The sequence below is a fragment of the Astyanax mexicanus genome, chromosome 15 (assembly GCF_023375975.1).
Source record: "Astyanax mexicanus isolate ESR-SI-001 chromosome 15, AstMex3_surface, whole genome shotgun sequence".
Taxonomy (NCBI): domain Eukaryota; kingdom Metazoa; phylum Chordata; class Actinopteri; order Characiformes; family Acestrorhamphidae; genus Astyanax; species Astyanax mexicanus.
This window is the reverse complement of record NC_064422.1, coordinates 27,326,768-27,342,246: the sequence shown is the minus strand read 5'-3', so window position 1 is coordinate 27,342,246 and position 15,479 is coordinate 27,326,768. Positions and strand designations below refer to the sequence as shown.

At 40.8% G+C, this 15,479-nt stretch overlaps 1 protein-coding gene across 12 annotated transcripts in view; it reads right to left on the bottom strand.

The window, feature by feature from the left end:
* The window catches only part of myocd (myocardin), a 128,544-nt gene that overhangs the window by 22,984 nt on the left and 90,081 nt on the right, over window positions 1–15,479 (bottom strand). For 9 of the 12 annotated variants that reach the window (XM_022668871.2, XM_022668870.2, XM_022668869.2 and 6 more), the window contains exon 3: window positions 5,519–5,584. In XM_022668871.2, coding sequence (XP_022524592.2) covers window positions 5,519–5,584 — 66 coding nt within the window. Of the gene's footprint in view, window positions 1–5,518; window positions 5,585–11,528; window positions 11,919–15,479 lie in introns of those variants that run through there. The other 3 variants (XM_007257205.4, XM_007257204.4, XM_007257207.4) reach the window with 3 other exon arrangements.

Below are 15,479 nucleotides of genomic sequence, written 5' to 3'. Positions count from 1 at the left end.
AGAACCCTGTGGGACTCAACTAAAACTTTGCTAAAGCAAATAGTTGCCAAATAATTCATAGTACTGTAGTTAATCATACTGTAGTATGATTAAAAAAACAGAACCATCAACCTAGTGTTCAAAACTTAATCTGCAATTATACATACAGTATATGGTTGCTGATAGACCTTCCAAAATGGCTACTCAACAGGAGAAGCAAAATACTTTTTGCGTTTTACCAATATAGAAATTGTGGGACAGTGCAGGAATTGGATTGTTTTCCAATAGTTTACATATATATACATATACAATACCCATGCTAATGCAGAGACAGTATACAACGCATTAGCATTAGGGGATATTTCAAATAAAAGTATGAGTAAAATTCAATAATAAACTGTAAAAATAAATACATATTTCATTAAAAATAAGTGAGAACAGGCCTCCTAAGTTTACATTTGGATGTTTTAAATGTGGCCTACAGTCTCAGTTTCATTTTATTCTTTGGTATTCTGAAGTTGTGCTTTTGCTGCAAAGCCCTGATATAAAAATACTTCTATTAATAAAATGGAATAAAATTAATTAATTGATTAGTTAATACCATAGACTGTGTATAGCTGGACAGAGCATCGTCTCTCAAAAGTGAAGCCACCACAGGTCGGGGGCCCCTTCTGTTCGGTTGCAGAAAGCTGTGTAACCCCACCCACCCCTATAGGTTTCAATGGTAAAACAGACAACTCTCAATCACTTTTTTTCTAATATACTGTAATTCTACCTCCATTATTTATATGCAACAGCTATTGTAACCTCTGCTTATATTGTTACATTTTTATATCCCCACACAATTCAGTTTTTAAAAACGTTATTCAGCTCTATTCAAAAAAGGTGTGATTATTGTAAAAGGGCTGTTTATGAGCGGGACCAATAACAGACCGTCAGCTCCACTCCGCCCCGCTCTACAGCCTGTAACCGCGAGGCAGCCCTCAGGGGCGGGGTTATTCAAATGAGTAGGCTGTCTCTCCACAGTCTTCCTCCCTCCTCTGGTCTCTACTGCGCAGAATCGGGTATCAGGATCACCAACATGGCGGAAGATTTTGGCTTCATTTTCATTGAACGAATGGGAACGGCGACACAGCGTCCATCTTTTTTTACAGTCTTTGGTTAATACATAATATGCAATCATAAGCTGTTGCAGCTCAGATCTTTCTGAACTAGCTCGTCATTCTTCTTGCTTGTAATCTGCTACATGACTTCGAGTCAATCTAAGGATCACCTGGTAGCTTTTATTGCTTGTCAGACAAATGAAACATGATGTTATTGGCCATATTCAGCTGCCAACAGCCCGTGACTGTGGGGACATAATGAAGAAGTATATCAGATGTTTTGCTCATAGTGTTTCCTTTACATGCCTGCAGAACCACACAGGCAATAAAGTGCTGCCCGCAGTCATGAGTCTAGTTCAGCGCTGTCACTTCAAGCAGAACAGATGGAAATGGGAGAGGGGAGAGCTCTGAGTCAGACAGTATAGAGTGTATAATCGTACGTTAGGTCACATTTGAGTGGGATGCAGGCTTGCTGGACGGTTAGAGTGAAATAATGCTCATAAACAAGGCCAGACGCGCACCAGTGTCCACGCTGCTAACTCCTCCCCGGCCACACGCCAAACAGCCCTCAGAGGCCTGCCTGCTGCCTTCAAGTGTCTAATAAACACCAGATGTTCCAGAGGAAATGTATACACAGGGCATGCGCACAGGCCATCCTCCGTCCAGACAACAGAAGAAGAACTGAGATATTCCGTCCATAAAAGAATGCAACCCATTGCGTAATTCCTCTAAAACACAAGGTGCTCTGTGACGGAGAGAGGCCAGACTACAGTGGAAGTTGGATCAGAAGAGCAGCTTCAGGCCTCTGTAAATAAAACAAACACAAGGACAAAGGAAACAAAAGCTTTCAAACTGTAAGAAGAAGATGTTGCTTGAGAGGAGCTGCTGTTCAGACAGATGTGGGGACTGGAACAGTTGCACAGCTTGCACATCTGTCTCTAATGAAGTCAGTCATGTCATACTACTGACCACTGCCCGGTAGCCCAAGTCTGCAAAGCACATGAGCTGGAAAACAGTGAACTCTTGGCAACTAAATCTAATTAGAAGGTTGATGAAAGAGTATTGGTAGATTGTTAGCCTAGATATAAGTAAATGTTTTTGCTTATTTTAAAGCAATATTTTGTAGCATTTTACCTTAAAATAACATTTTCCAAATTATGGTGAGTGCTATAGTGAGAATATAGGTATAATATGAAGATGTAAAGATTCTTATTTCACCATGGAGATTCAAACTTGTATACTATGCATATTTGTAAATATGAGTATGTGTGTGATGTTTGAGTTTGATAGGACAGGATGGATGTGGATGTCATTTGTAAATGTTCCTAGTAAAAATACACACAACAAAAACTTGATTACCAAATAAATAAATAAAAATAAATCATGGTGATGCTTCACTGACCTCCAGTATAATAGAGCGTAAGATATATATTGTTGCTTCAGGATCGGCATGCTGCTATCTGCATTAATTAATTCATATTTGTGTAATTATATTGGTGTAAATATTTTAATGTTCCTTCCATATGCTAATTTCACATTTAGTGGCAGTTCTGTACGTCTCAGCCAGAAAAGCACTATACATTCTAATGAATGCATTCAGCTACTTGAAGTGGAACCTACATAATGATATAGAAGGTTATAAGGTCTCACATTATTGACTGGGAATGATTGTGCTTTATCCAATACTTTTAGGATGAGTTGAGGATAATGAGGTAGAGTCGTGATCATCCAACATCCTGATCCCTAACACTCTTCATAGCTGAATGCAGTCAAATCCCAAATAAAATCACAGCAGTTCTCCAAAGTCTAGTAGAGAGCCTTCCCCAGACAGTAGAGACAGTTACTCCAACAAAAAGAATAAACACTTGAATTCAATAAATATGTAGGTGTCCTGAAACATGTGTCCATACAGACTATAGGAGATCCTAGGAGCAAGAAATAACTATTCACATAACGCTGCTTTATGTATTTTTATATTTTAGTTTTTTTAACCTTAATTTTGTATGTTTAAAATGATTTTACCAAGTAAAATATCACTTGATAATGCTACTATATTGTTGAAATTAAGTTAAACTAATCATCAATCCACCTAATGAATTAAGCAATGTAATCAAAGTTCTCTCTTTAACAAAAATGGTTCTTTATAAAACCAAAGGAGGTTCTTCATCAAAAGTCAAATCATTAAAAGTCTATACCTGCACCCAGAAACCTAATAACATTCATACCACAATCCCACAAAGACAAACACTGCCTACATTAAAGATAACTTTACTTGCCAAGATATATTTCTGACATAATCTGTTGAATGCTAGTGAATGGCAGCTATTCTGAACCTGGCAAACCTCTGTATCTAGCTTTGTCCACCTCTTGTCTGTAATCAATAGATAAACAGCCATTGAAAATTCTTTTTTAAGCACTGCAGACCGGCCAATCGTTTTAGGGGCCCTTTATCTTTGGCCGTCTCCCAGAGATTGATAGGACTGGGCAGAGCTCTGGATTCTTTTCCTCTGGGCGCTTACACTTGTTATCTTACCACTGCTGCTTTTCTGCTGGAACACTAGCTATTACCATTACAGCTGGCTGTACCATTCAGCAGCCATGAATATAACCAGTCACAAGCAAAACAGATTGTGGGTGAGCTCATAATGGCCCTGCATCTATTCTGTGTATGTGTGTGTGTGTGTGTGTAGTTCATATGAGCGCAACATTGAGCGTGACTGCAGAAAGGGGATCTGTTTTTCAGCTAGTGGGTTTTACATTTGGCACAGACTGTGTTTTCTTTAATTACTTTAGATGTTTGGTTTATATCGTCCCAAGACTGTCAATATCCTAGTATGTTAAAAAACACAGAATTTTAAGTATGAACAAAAATATTACGGACAAATGAAATTACTCCATTTGGAACCACTGATTAGCTTTTGCCCTGAAGGGCAGCTTGGGAACACTCTCACCTGTATAATTTGTAAGGCGAATACAAAATCTGACACAGATGTATACTACTGCTGGCTATATCAGCAGACACTCCATACTGACTAGCAATTTAAACTGCTAATACTGGCTTTAGCAGCAGATAATCCATACTGACTAGCTATTTAAACTGCTAATACTGGCTTTAGCAGCAGATAATCCATACTGACTAGCAATTTAAACTGCTAATACTGGCTATATCAGCAGATACTCTATATTGATTAGCCCTTTAAACTGCGACTACTGGCTATAGCAGCAAATACTCCATCTTTACTAGCCATTTAAACTGCTACTACTGCCTATTTTAGCAGATACTCCTTATTTACTAGCCATTAAAACGGTTTCTACTGGCTTTAGCAACACATATTCCATACTGACTAACAATTTAAACTGCTACTACTGGCTTTAGAAGAAGATACTACATACTGACTAGCCATTTAAACTGCTAATTTTGGCTATATCAGCAGATACTCCATTCTGACTAGCCATTTAAACTGCTACTACTGGTTATAATCAGCAGATACTTTCATACTGACTAGCTTTTAAACTGTTACTACTGGCACTCTTTAGCTTCCTAGGGTGTCCTTTTTCTCGTGATTTAAATGTCAAACTGTTTCTACACTTTGTTTAAATATATATATGTAAATACATAAAAAAATAAAACAAAATAAAATGACTAGCCATTTAAACAGCTACTACTGGCTTTAGCAGCAGATACTCCATATTCACCAGAACTGTAAACCGTTACTACTGCCTATATCAGCAGATGCTCCATATTGACCAGCTTTTTAAACTGCTACTACTGGGTTTAGCAGCAGCAAGTGTGTGTGATATACTGACTAGCATGGCATTTACTACATCTCTGCATAATTTACACTTTACTTACTTATACGTAAGACATGTTTTTCAACAGATGTGTAGAAGGCCAGTGTCTGGCCAAGTGGTGTGAACCAAAGCACTGATGATGAAAATGAGAGCGTAGGGACTTCAGAAAAGCCTGTGTTTTAGTGGACATACAGCTGTTGGCATGGACTGAAGCACTGATATTAGCATACCTGTTCATTTCAGAAACACAATGGGAACAAGTACTTCCACATTCAAAAGCATGTCAGGCTTTTGTAACAAAACAGCTTTCTGGACCCTCAACTACTACTTTAGCTGTCATCATTATTTATGGCTGAAATCAGGCCATATCTCACCACAGCTTCAACTAGTGTATAGGCTATATTAGCAAATTCATCTATGAAACCTCTAGCTCACATGGATCTTTGCTTTTCCTGCTTTACTTTGGTGTGGTGTTGCCTGCACTGCAGGACTTGCCAAGCACAATGCATCTATTACCTTCTCCACTAGTGACACTTCTCTAAAATGCCACTGAGTGGAATAGTAGTAGTTTGAGGAAGGAGCAGAGTGGTGAAGTGTATGCAATGCTGGAAAAAAAAAAAAAAGAAATCAGAGGCGTTACTCACGCGGCATGATGCCCTGGTCTGCTAACTGCTCTCGTGTCCTCCTCTGCTGGAGCCTCAACTGTAGGACTGTGAGTGGATATAGAGTGGGTAAAGAAAGGGAGAGAGAGAGACAGAGAAAGTGTAAGAGAGAAAGAAAGAGAGGGAGAGTGACCCATCATAAGCGCAACTACATAACGCATCGTAAATCTGTTAGGGAACAGTCTAGCTAGGGAACACATCATCCCCCTCATCAGAGATAGCAGGACATCTTCCCTGCCTCCTGCGCGAAGAACAGAATCCCACAAATCGTACACAAACCAGTAACGAAAACTGACCAGCTCTTGCAGTTATGACCCCACCACTGCCCCGCCACACACACACTCACGAAGACCACACACTGCAGGGATTTGTTTAAAAGCCAGGAGCCGTGTTTATCATAGACTTACATCCTGTTTTAAGAAATATTTGTGGGCCTGTTGCGTTCTTTGTTTTGGGTGGCGTGTCTCTCATCAGAATCGCAATGACGTCCTACGATTGGGGAATGTTCCGGGATTCCAACAGCATGCAAAAACTTTCAACGCACTATGTATAATAAAACAGTTTTCATGCTTTATTAAGATAAACAGTAGACTAGACTACACATTGTTAAATAAACATTTCAAAGGTTTATAGTTTCAAACACACACTGCAAGGGTTTTCTCAATTGTAAGGGCATGAAAGGCTCAAAGTACACATGCAGTTTAGCAGGAAACGCTGCACATTATCTGTACATGTTCTTGCTCTACAGGGCCTTTCATCATAGTTTATTGCAAAAAAGGGCAACCTAGAAGGTACTCTAGGTTATGTAGAATAGTTTATAATTTTTTCACATGGAAACTTTGGCCAATAGGGCACTATGTCTCATGTTTGCCTCTCTAGAGAGCAGTTTAGTAAAGTTTTTTTCAACCATAAGGGCATGACAGCCCCCCTCCTGAGTCTGAATTATTAGTTGGTTTATTGCCGTAGATTCCAGTTATGCCTGTAGAGTGTAGTATAGTATAGTATAGTTTAGGCACGTGGACCAGGGCTTTGGGCGGCTTTGGAGCACTTTCCGACATTGTAAAGATTAAGGTGGAGGACAAGCAAGCAGTGAAAAGTGCCTGCACTCAGTATAAGTTGTGATACACAAAAGCAGTCTTCACACAGCACATCTGCTTCTCTTCTGAAACACTTTGGGCAAGCAACTTGAACCTGAGCAGCTTGGTGCCAAGCATGGAGGCGTGGACGCTTAATGGGTAAATAGGTGGGCAGCAAAGCGGATTTTTGGCACCTGGTGGGAAACACTCTCGCGCAAACGGCCTTGGCAGCTCTTACAACTGATGATGGCTTTTACCTGCAAGCGGTTTTCGAACAATTTATGTTTATTTTAGAGTCTATATAAAAATAAAACAAGAAGAACCTTTAAGAATCTTCAACCTGCAACAATCTCTACTAATCAATGTCACCCAACTATGGATTCTGCAGTGACCTTTTTCTTTTGCTTCTTTTAATCAATTGGCTTTTAAGTTTTTTTTTTCTAAGATTTAATCCTGTTTTAAGAGGTGCACATAAAGCAGGGAACCATTCCAAGCTCAGTAACAGGTGAATTAATAAAAGCTGAAAGTAGAAAACACTTTAAGCATGTGCTCAGGCCGGCCTCCTGGCAGCACGAGTACTATTTACCCTTGCTTGGTGGGGGGGCGATAAAGGAGGCCAGAATCCAGTGATTGCCCTCAATAATTGCCCTCAATAAGAACGATCACAGCTTTGCAGACACCCTGGATCAAGTATCCCTCCTAGCAATAAGAACCAGATGAGCTGACTTAATGGCCTAAAATAGCTGCACCAGTTGTCCTCAGGGCATATACCTGCGAAAACAACTTAGCCCAACCCTGACTGCCTGATTGAGGGCAGTTTCACATTTTATAGCCTTCGTCAGACCACTCCACCAGAGCTTTCAGAGCTGTGCCAATCTGCATAATCCTTAACATGCTCCGCACGGAATATGAATTTCATTTTTCCAGCTCCGGAACACTGCAGTCTTTTATCAGAGCGCACCAGCGCAGGAACAAACAAATGACTCCAGACTTTGATGTGCGATGCTGTTTTTTTTTTTTTTGTGCAAATTGCAATAAGCCAGTAATCTTGACATGAGGCAGCTGGTGCAGAGATATTTGTATCCATATGAATGGTCGGTCTGCTTCTGTAGCGAGTGATTCATCCCGACCAGAACGCACAGTTCATGACACCAGCAACTGCGCAACTGACTCCATGCAGACAGAGCAGCTGTTCAACTTCGTGTCTAATGAGGGACACTTGTGAAGCTTCGTTTAAAAGCGACTCTTTACAACTCACTGTTAGCTGTTGTTGAAAGAGCATGCATATATGAATATTAACAGGGTGATCAGAACAAGATCTGAGATATTAATGATTATATTAGTAAACAGTAGGCAGTGGTTGCCAAACAGCATTCAGTATGATGATCATTTGAGCCCTTCCAGCAAATAACCATATACTGAATTTTCTTTACTACGGGAAGTTAATTATTTTTGTAAGTGTCTTCATGAATAAAAATATATAAGTCAAAATCAAGCACATTTATATGGTCGATCTATGGATTTTTTTTTTTTGTTGTTTAAACCTACAGAAAGATATAGGCATTAACTCAGCCAATCCAATCACAGTTTAAATCAGAAGCTGTCAATTTTACAACATAATATTGGATAATATTGTAGAATACGTAACGCAGTAGCACTTGACTCATTTCTGCAGTCGTGTTTATTCACATGGTCTTCATCACACATGCTCTCACTGCCAGTTCAGGGGAAAGGATCATGGAGGTAGGACAGAATAAACTCACCCAGGCCCACCAGAGGGCTTACGGTCTTATTAAACTGTCAGTAATTTGAGACCGGTCACCCCCCAGTTGAACACACAGTGAGTAAACACAGTTTAACACAGGGCTTCTCAGTCCAGTCCTCTGGGACACTCCCACTCCTATACACACTCTGTAGGGTTCCAGCTCCTAACACACCTGATCCAAGTAATCAGCTCTTGATTACCTGGCCCAGTTGTGCTTGGATCTGGAACTTCATCAGAATGGGGGCTGGACAGGGGGGGGTGCTAGACCTGCACTGGGAGAATCTGGACCAACTGAACAGTTAGGAACCAAATCTCAAGGCCATTAGATGACTTATAGAATGGAGGATCGATTTCTAAACAAAGACTGATAATACACATGCATTCAAACTCTGAAATAAAGTTTCTTACATGGTTCTTGGCTTAAAAGGTTTACCATTCTACATCACGTGATACATACAGCTTCTTTAAAGGGTCCCGCTATCAAGGTAAATTGAATATCCTTTGCTTTTTTAATAAAGAAGTTTGACGTAAAATGTAAACACTGTCAAAATTTCAAAACTAGGTTCAATCCCCATTCATACAGTCCATATGATACACTATCCAATTATATATAATATGTGAAAACAACAATTCCAATTCATGGTTTCTCTAATGTAACGAGTAACATATATCTGCTTATTCTTAGCCTATCTTAGTTCAAAAATAGAGCTCATGTATCTTATACCTGTCTTAAATACACAAAAGTGACAAACGGCTGTGTAGTGGTACAAATCCACTTCTACTATTGTATAAACAATCACCCATGCCACATCTCTCGGCTCACCATGTGGGGGCGTGTCTGCAATGTTTTTAAATGCAAATTTAGCTATAGAACAGTCTTGAAGTTAACCGTCATATTTTTACAAATTTTTAATCTCATTCTTATCTATATTCTAATCTATATTCTAAAGAATTTGCTCTAAAAATACATAAAAAATGCCAAAGCTGTTTGTTGTGGTTTGTTACATTTTGGTTGAAATAAAAAAGGAAAGGTAAGACAACGTCTTTTTTAAGTGGTTAAGACATTTGTGAGATCTTACAGATGTGTTTTCAACCACTTCCAAAATATGATTTTTTTTTTTTTTTTACTTTAAACCAAGTTTATACATAGACATTTTAACTACATTTTAACTCTAATATTCTTAGATATTTTAACTATAACTTTTAAACAACATGGAACACAGTTTCAACAGTTCTGAGTATTTTTCACGTTTTTTAACCAGATGCTGAGGAGATGCTGCCAGTGTCTGTTCTGTTTATTTTGTTTGTATGCATCTGACATACAAGCCTACTCTTCTCCAATTGGCTAGACCCAGCACTCCAGCTGTACCAATCTGCATAAAGTTGAACCTCAATGCAATGAGAATCCTTACGCATTGAGGCATGGGGCAACTCTTTTCATTAAAATGAATAGAATGCATTGAGGCAAAATGGTGAGAGGACATCTAACAAATATTGGACCCTATTATAACTATTTTAAAATGGTTACAAGTAAAAAATGTACAGCAAATGTTGGAAATTGGCTTGTTTTGGCCCCTTGTTTTATGATCTTAGATTACATTACAGTAGTACAGCATTAACCACAACCTGAAGCAAAAGCAGCAAAACACAGCAAGAGCGTTCCATAACCCAGAAAATAATTGCCCAAATTATTCAGCCTGGATTCAGAATAGCAGAAATGACACTGCATCAAGCGCACGTTTCCCCGACAATCCCGCACACACCTTTAATTGTCCCAATGTTTGGTAGCATGGGAGCACAGTTATGTAATCTGTGGGCAGGAGTGGGAGTGAGCCACCCATCCCCTGCAGCCCCTTAATGAAGTCCCTCAACGAGTCAAACACATCCGCAAGGGATGCACCAGCAGATCCTTATCTGCCTTGCTTCATCATATGCACACACACCCTCACTCAGTCACTCACATTCAGGCGAAACTCTTCAGGCAGTGGCCATAGGGAAGCAAAATGTGTACATCTACGTGTAAACAGTCCCACATCTGCGGAGTATTAGCGCGCTAATGTGTGCTGGTCAAAACAAGCAGCCTTTTAAGCACTCCTGACCGTACCAGAGGCGTTACATCTTCCCTTCCTCTGGGTGCAGGGGTCATTTCCCCCTGCACCGCTCCTCTAAACAACAGCAGGGGAAAAGCTCAATTTTGCCTGTAATTTCTGGTAAGCGATTAGTCTACTGAGGGAAAAAAAAGAACAGACTATGACTGTAAAAGCAAATAAATTCTTTCAGAGCAAACTGAAGTGCTAACTTTGCTTTTAAGCCTAAATTGAGCTAACGTGTTCGCTGTCAACAGTTTGTCTTTGTAAAAGCAACAATTCCAGCCACTGCGCTGATGCTTGGATTCTTAAATTGTTCTCACGGGGCACTCTCATTCCCGGATCCCGTCAGTAACGTTCACGTCAGAGAGGTGGCAGTATTGTTCACAGTGCATTCATACATTAGATTCACACAGAGGTTCACTAAGCATCTGAAGAAGGACTGCAGGACTGGGACTGTATGTATCGATGTATATCAGCCCAGCAAGAGCAGAGAGGCTTCTAAGTTATAACAAGTTATAAATACAGCAAGCCAGGAGATCATACACCGAAGTATCATATCCCTAATTACTTTTAGGGGAAGGGAACTTTAACACCTGAGGTCGGAAGGGTCAAGCAAAACTGTTGCCTTCCTTTTTTTTTCGTCTGATAACCTCTGAACTCTCAAATCAGTTCCGGCTATTAGAAGCGGACGCTTGAACGAGTACTAGTGTACACAAGAGAGAACAGGTGCCAAGTGCGCAGAGCTTCCAGTGTTTAAACAGTGAAGTAAAACACAGCTTAACTCAATGCAACTTAAATTAAGGCTTAAGAGAGCGATACAACACAAAAACTTTTTTTTTTTTTTCGTTATTGGTTATTTTCTCAATTTTACCAGTGAAATAACATTGTCAGTTCAACAACATGTGTGTAATCCCTCCTAAACACACACATACATACATACACACAAACTTTATGTACGCACACGCAGTATATACTGTATATATATAGCGTTTTCTGACAGCTGCCAAAAAAAAAAAAAAAGACACAAAAGAACAAGAATTTAGTAATAAAACAAGACTTACCTGATCTAAACTTGCTGCGAATCAGTACAGAGTGTTCAGAGCCCAGCAGAGTCATTCTGGTCTAAGGTAAGGTTCCAGTGTCAGCGCATTAATAGAGTGAGTGGTCACTATTAAAGCCCACTCGCTTCAGGACAGCCTGGCAGAAAGAGTGTCATGGACAGTACAGACCCAAGAGAAGAAAGAGCAAGCAAAGTACCAAAGTACCAAACTGCCAAAGTGACAAGCGTATCTCCTTGTGCATCTAAACGCTGGCAGTGAGGAGGCAGTGTCTCGCTGGGACAGGGCTAACAACAGTCACACAGCCCCGCTCGACTCCTGAGAGAAGCTTTGGTCCCATGTAGCAGTGGGGGCTCGACTCCACCACCAGAGAGAAACTGATAGGGCTGTGCTGCGGGGAGGGACTTAAAAGTGGAGGAGCCGGCTCTAAAACCCTCCCTCCAGCCCACTGCTGAACTTTCCCTCAGCATCGGAGAGGGGGGCTGCCCTTCTGTCCGCCTGCACGCGAGCCCACCACACACACAACACACTCGCACACGCGCACACATGCACACACGAGAGGGATCTGCAAATGGGAGCAGGAGTCAAACCCGAGAATTAAGACTCTCTATTTCCCCAAGAAATACCACAGAACGAAATCCGCCTCCCCAAATCCACATCTGGTCCTAATGCAGGCCGGTTGGCGAGAGGCGCATGCCATCCTCCTGAGCTAGATAAATTTTCATTTCAACCATGGGCCATTCTTCATACTTAACTTCACACATGTTCCTCCGGGCAGCGGCAGCACGGCAGAGGATATGGTAACCTGAGGGGTAGAGTTTCCTGAAGGTCAGCTCGAACGTGTGCGAGTGCGTGCGCTGTCTGAGGAGCAAGAACCTCCAACTCAGAACTGACAGGCTTCCTCCAGCTCCCACAGTCCATCACAAACAATGGAGTTTTCAGGAGTAGGATTCGAAGGACGAGATGGAGGGGGTTAGTTTTGACTCCTTGTGCAAGACTGTAGCCTTGCGGTCATAGCACTACTCCGAGCGTCCCCGTGGGCCTGCCTGTTTACTCCAAACAAGCCTATTATACACAACAACACCTCCAAACGTTGAGTCAGGGAGGAATTCAGCCAGGACTGGAAATCTTCAGAATAAGCAAGGATGCAGGGGATACAAATACAAATACAAAAAAAAAATTGAGCAATAGCTCTTTAAAACAACAGAATGGAACGGTTTACAAATGGTTTCTTGAGAGATGCCATTGAAGAACCACTTTTGGGTCCATGACAAGTTTTGGTATATTTAAAAAAGATACGTGAGAATGTGAACAACTTCACTGGATGTGAAGCTTCTTAACCAATGCAAAGGTTCTTCACACTCTCATATGTCTATCACAAACTTAGCATTCAATATAGAGTCAAAAGTTGTCATTCTAGGACATCAATCAAACAAAACCACCTGAAGTGCCTCTATATTTAGAAATGCTTCAAACCCTAGTTAGAGGTTGCTATCCACTACCCTATCCCACCCTAATGCTGCTTGCCCATTCTGTAACACACTACCAACTACTACTACTAGTACCAATAATGTATGCTTTCCCAACTGTGCTTAAGACAGTTACTACAGTACTTAAGACAGGCTAAGTTTTACTGTAGAACAAGCACTTATGTAGACCACTATACCCACCCATTATGGACATGAACTCCAACCATAACTTACATCGCCTTGCCATGAGCACACTGGCCAGGTAGTGTTCAACTTCATTCAGAAGATAACACCTAACAATGCCACTTTAATCCAACCCAGTGGATCTAGGTGATTAGAAACATCCTAACAACATGTTTTAGTCCCATTTAAATATGCCATATTAGAGTTTTGATGAAACTGTGAGCTCCCACAATATTAAAGATTTTTTTAATTGTTTTTTGGAAAATGTCGTAGTCTAGTAGAAGAACTGATATAGTTTTCACATGTTCTCTCAAGTATGCAGACCATAAAATTAGTATTTACATACCTGTAAGCCCATATCCTGTACAATATATTCTCCTACTTCAAGTATAGCATTTAAATTACGATAGCTTTAAGTGTTTTGTACTTGTGAGAAGCTGAATGTGTTGTGTATGGAACGTCTGTGACAGCAATGCATATATCATGTATACCATTAGACTGGTATCCTCAGTCTAGGAGCAGCACACTGTAAGCCAATAGTTTGGTTGTATCATAGTGTGTAGCGTGGGTGTGTGTAGACACAATACAGTATGCCTTTCGAAAGCTACTCCAGGAACAGTGTTAGGTGTGACCGGTCCTGGTCCCTTCATGCTCTCTTGTGGCACCTACACACTCTCTCTATCTGCCTCTTCAGAGGGTGTGTTGCTGCTTGGCCTGCCGTTTAAAAGCACTTTAGGCGGATTTTAAATGAATCCAAGGGCTTAAACTTGCTAATGGCACCAAACAATCCGTCCACTCCCTTCGCCACGCGCTGCAGTCCACGGTCCAATATACAAGCTCAGTCAAATATTTACATTAGGACATCTTGAGCTGCGAGCGGGCCATTTTTCGGAGGAAAAGAGCGCCTGGCCGCACACAGTTCCCCTTGACTGGAGCTTGGAAGGCTTAATTAGCAGGTGAAAGTGCTTAAAGGGAGGTTGTTGCAGCGGCCGAGTCTGACAAGCGAACACAGAGCATCCTCGCAAAATTCCTCAGAGGGTCACTGAGTCCCGTCCTAATCCCTCCCTTTAATTGGACCCCGCGTCTCCAGAGGAGACATGTTTCATCTGAGCGGGCTTCGAAGAATAGCACGTCACCTCCAGACATGAATCATGCCTCTGGATTCGTGATAAACGAGTGTATACAGCCATATAGCATGAAGACGGCCAGACGCATACACGCGTGCTCCACAGTGCGGAATTCTCGCTCAGTGTTATGGTGGTGTTCTAACATAACTTTACGGCTTCTGGAGTTTGAGGAACGCGCCTCTCAGAATCCGGCGTAAAACACCATGTTGAAGTCATCAGTAATGTTACAATCTTTCAAATTGTGTTTATTGGCACGCCAGAGAGAGATTTTATTAAAACAGTTGAGGACTGTTAACATTCGCACTTGAATTTTAGAATAACCTATATTGCAGCCTGTGTGTAACTCAGTGTGTTAGGAAATCCACAATATCATTTCAACAGTTTCCAATGAAAACACTGTCCAACTTCAATGAATCTATAAATCTTAAGTTTTTTTTTTGTCTGGGGTAAAAAATTAAGCCTCCAAAGACAAGAAGCCTCCACCAAAGCCAAGCAACAGTGCACTTAACATGTAATTATTCCTCTGTAGCTTTGTTTCAGTGCACAGATGTTTTTTTTTTTTAATACTGTGTACTGTACATGCTGACAGACACGTCACCCAACGGATCTATACGTATCAGCTGCCATTCTTCTATTGTCTGCAGGCGGCTGGGAGGAGGGCTGGTCTCGTATCAGCAGATTCTGGTTGATGGAGGTGAGCGATTGTTTTCGGCTGGAGCAGACACCCACCCGCCTGTTTTATATTCTCAGATGTTTCTGATCAATGTCATAAGCGCTTATGAAGAAAAATATACAGTCAGCTGCGTAAGTGTTTAGACAGAGGAAAACTATAATTTTAATTTTATTTTGCCTCTGTACACCACCTGAATGGATCTGAAGTGAAGCGATGTTTGATTTGATTAAAGTATTCAGCTTTAGTTCATGGGATTTAACATAAGTGTTGGGGATTTGTTTAGGAATACAAAGCAATACATAGGAATTATATGCAATAAAATAGATTTTTTGGAGACCAAGATATCAAATAAGACTGCATTGTGGACACGTGGCCTGTTCTCTCAAAATATCATAAAAAACTACTAGAAAAACTACAAAAAGAATGGCTGTGCAGGTGAATGGTAGGAATGAGGAATGAAAAAATGGCAATTAGAGGAGTGCAGGTCAGTATGACTATGGAT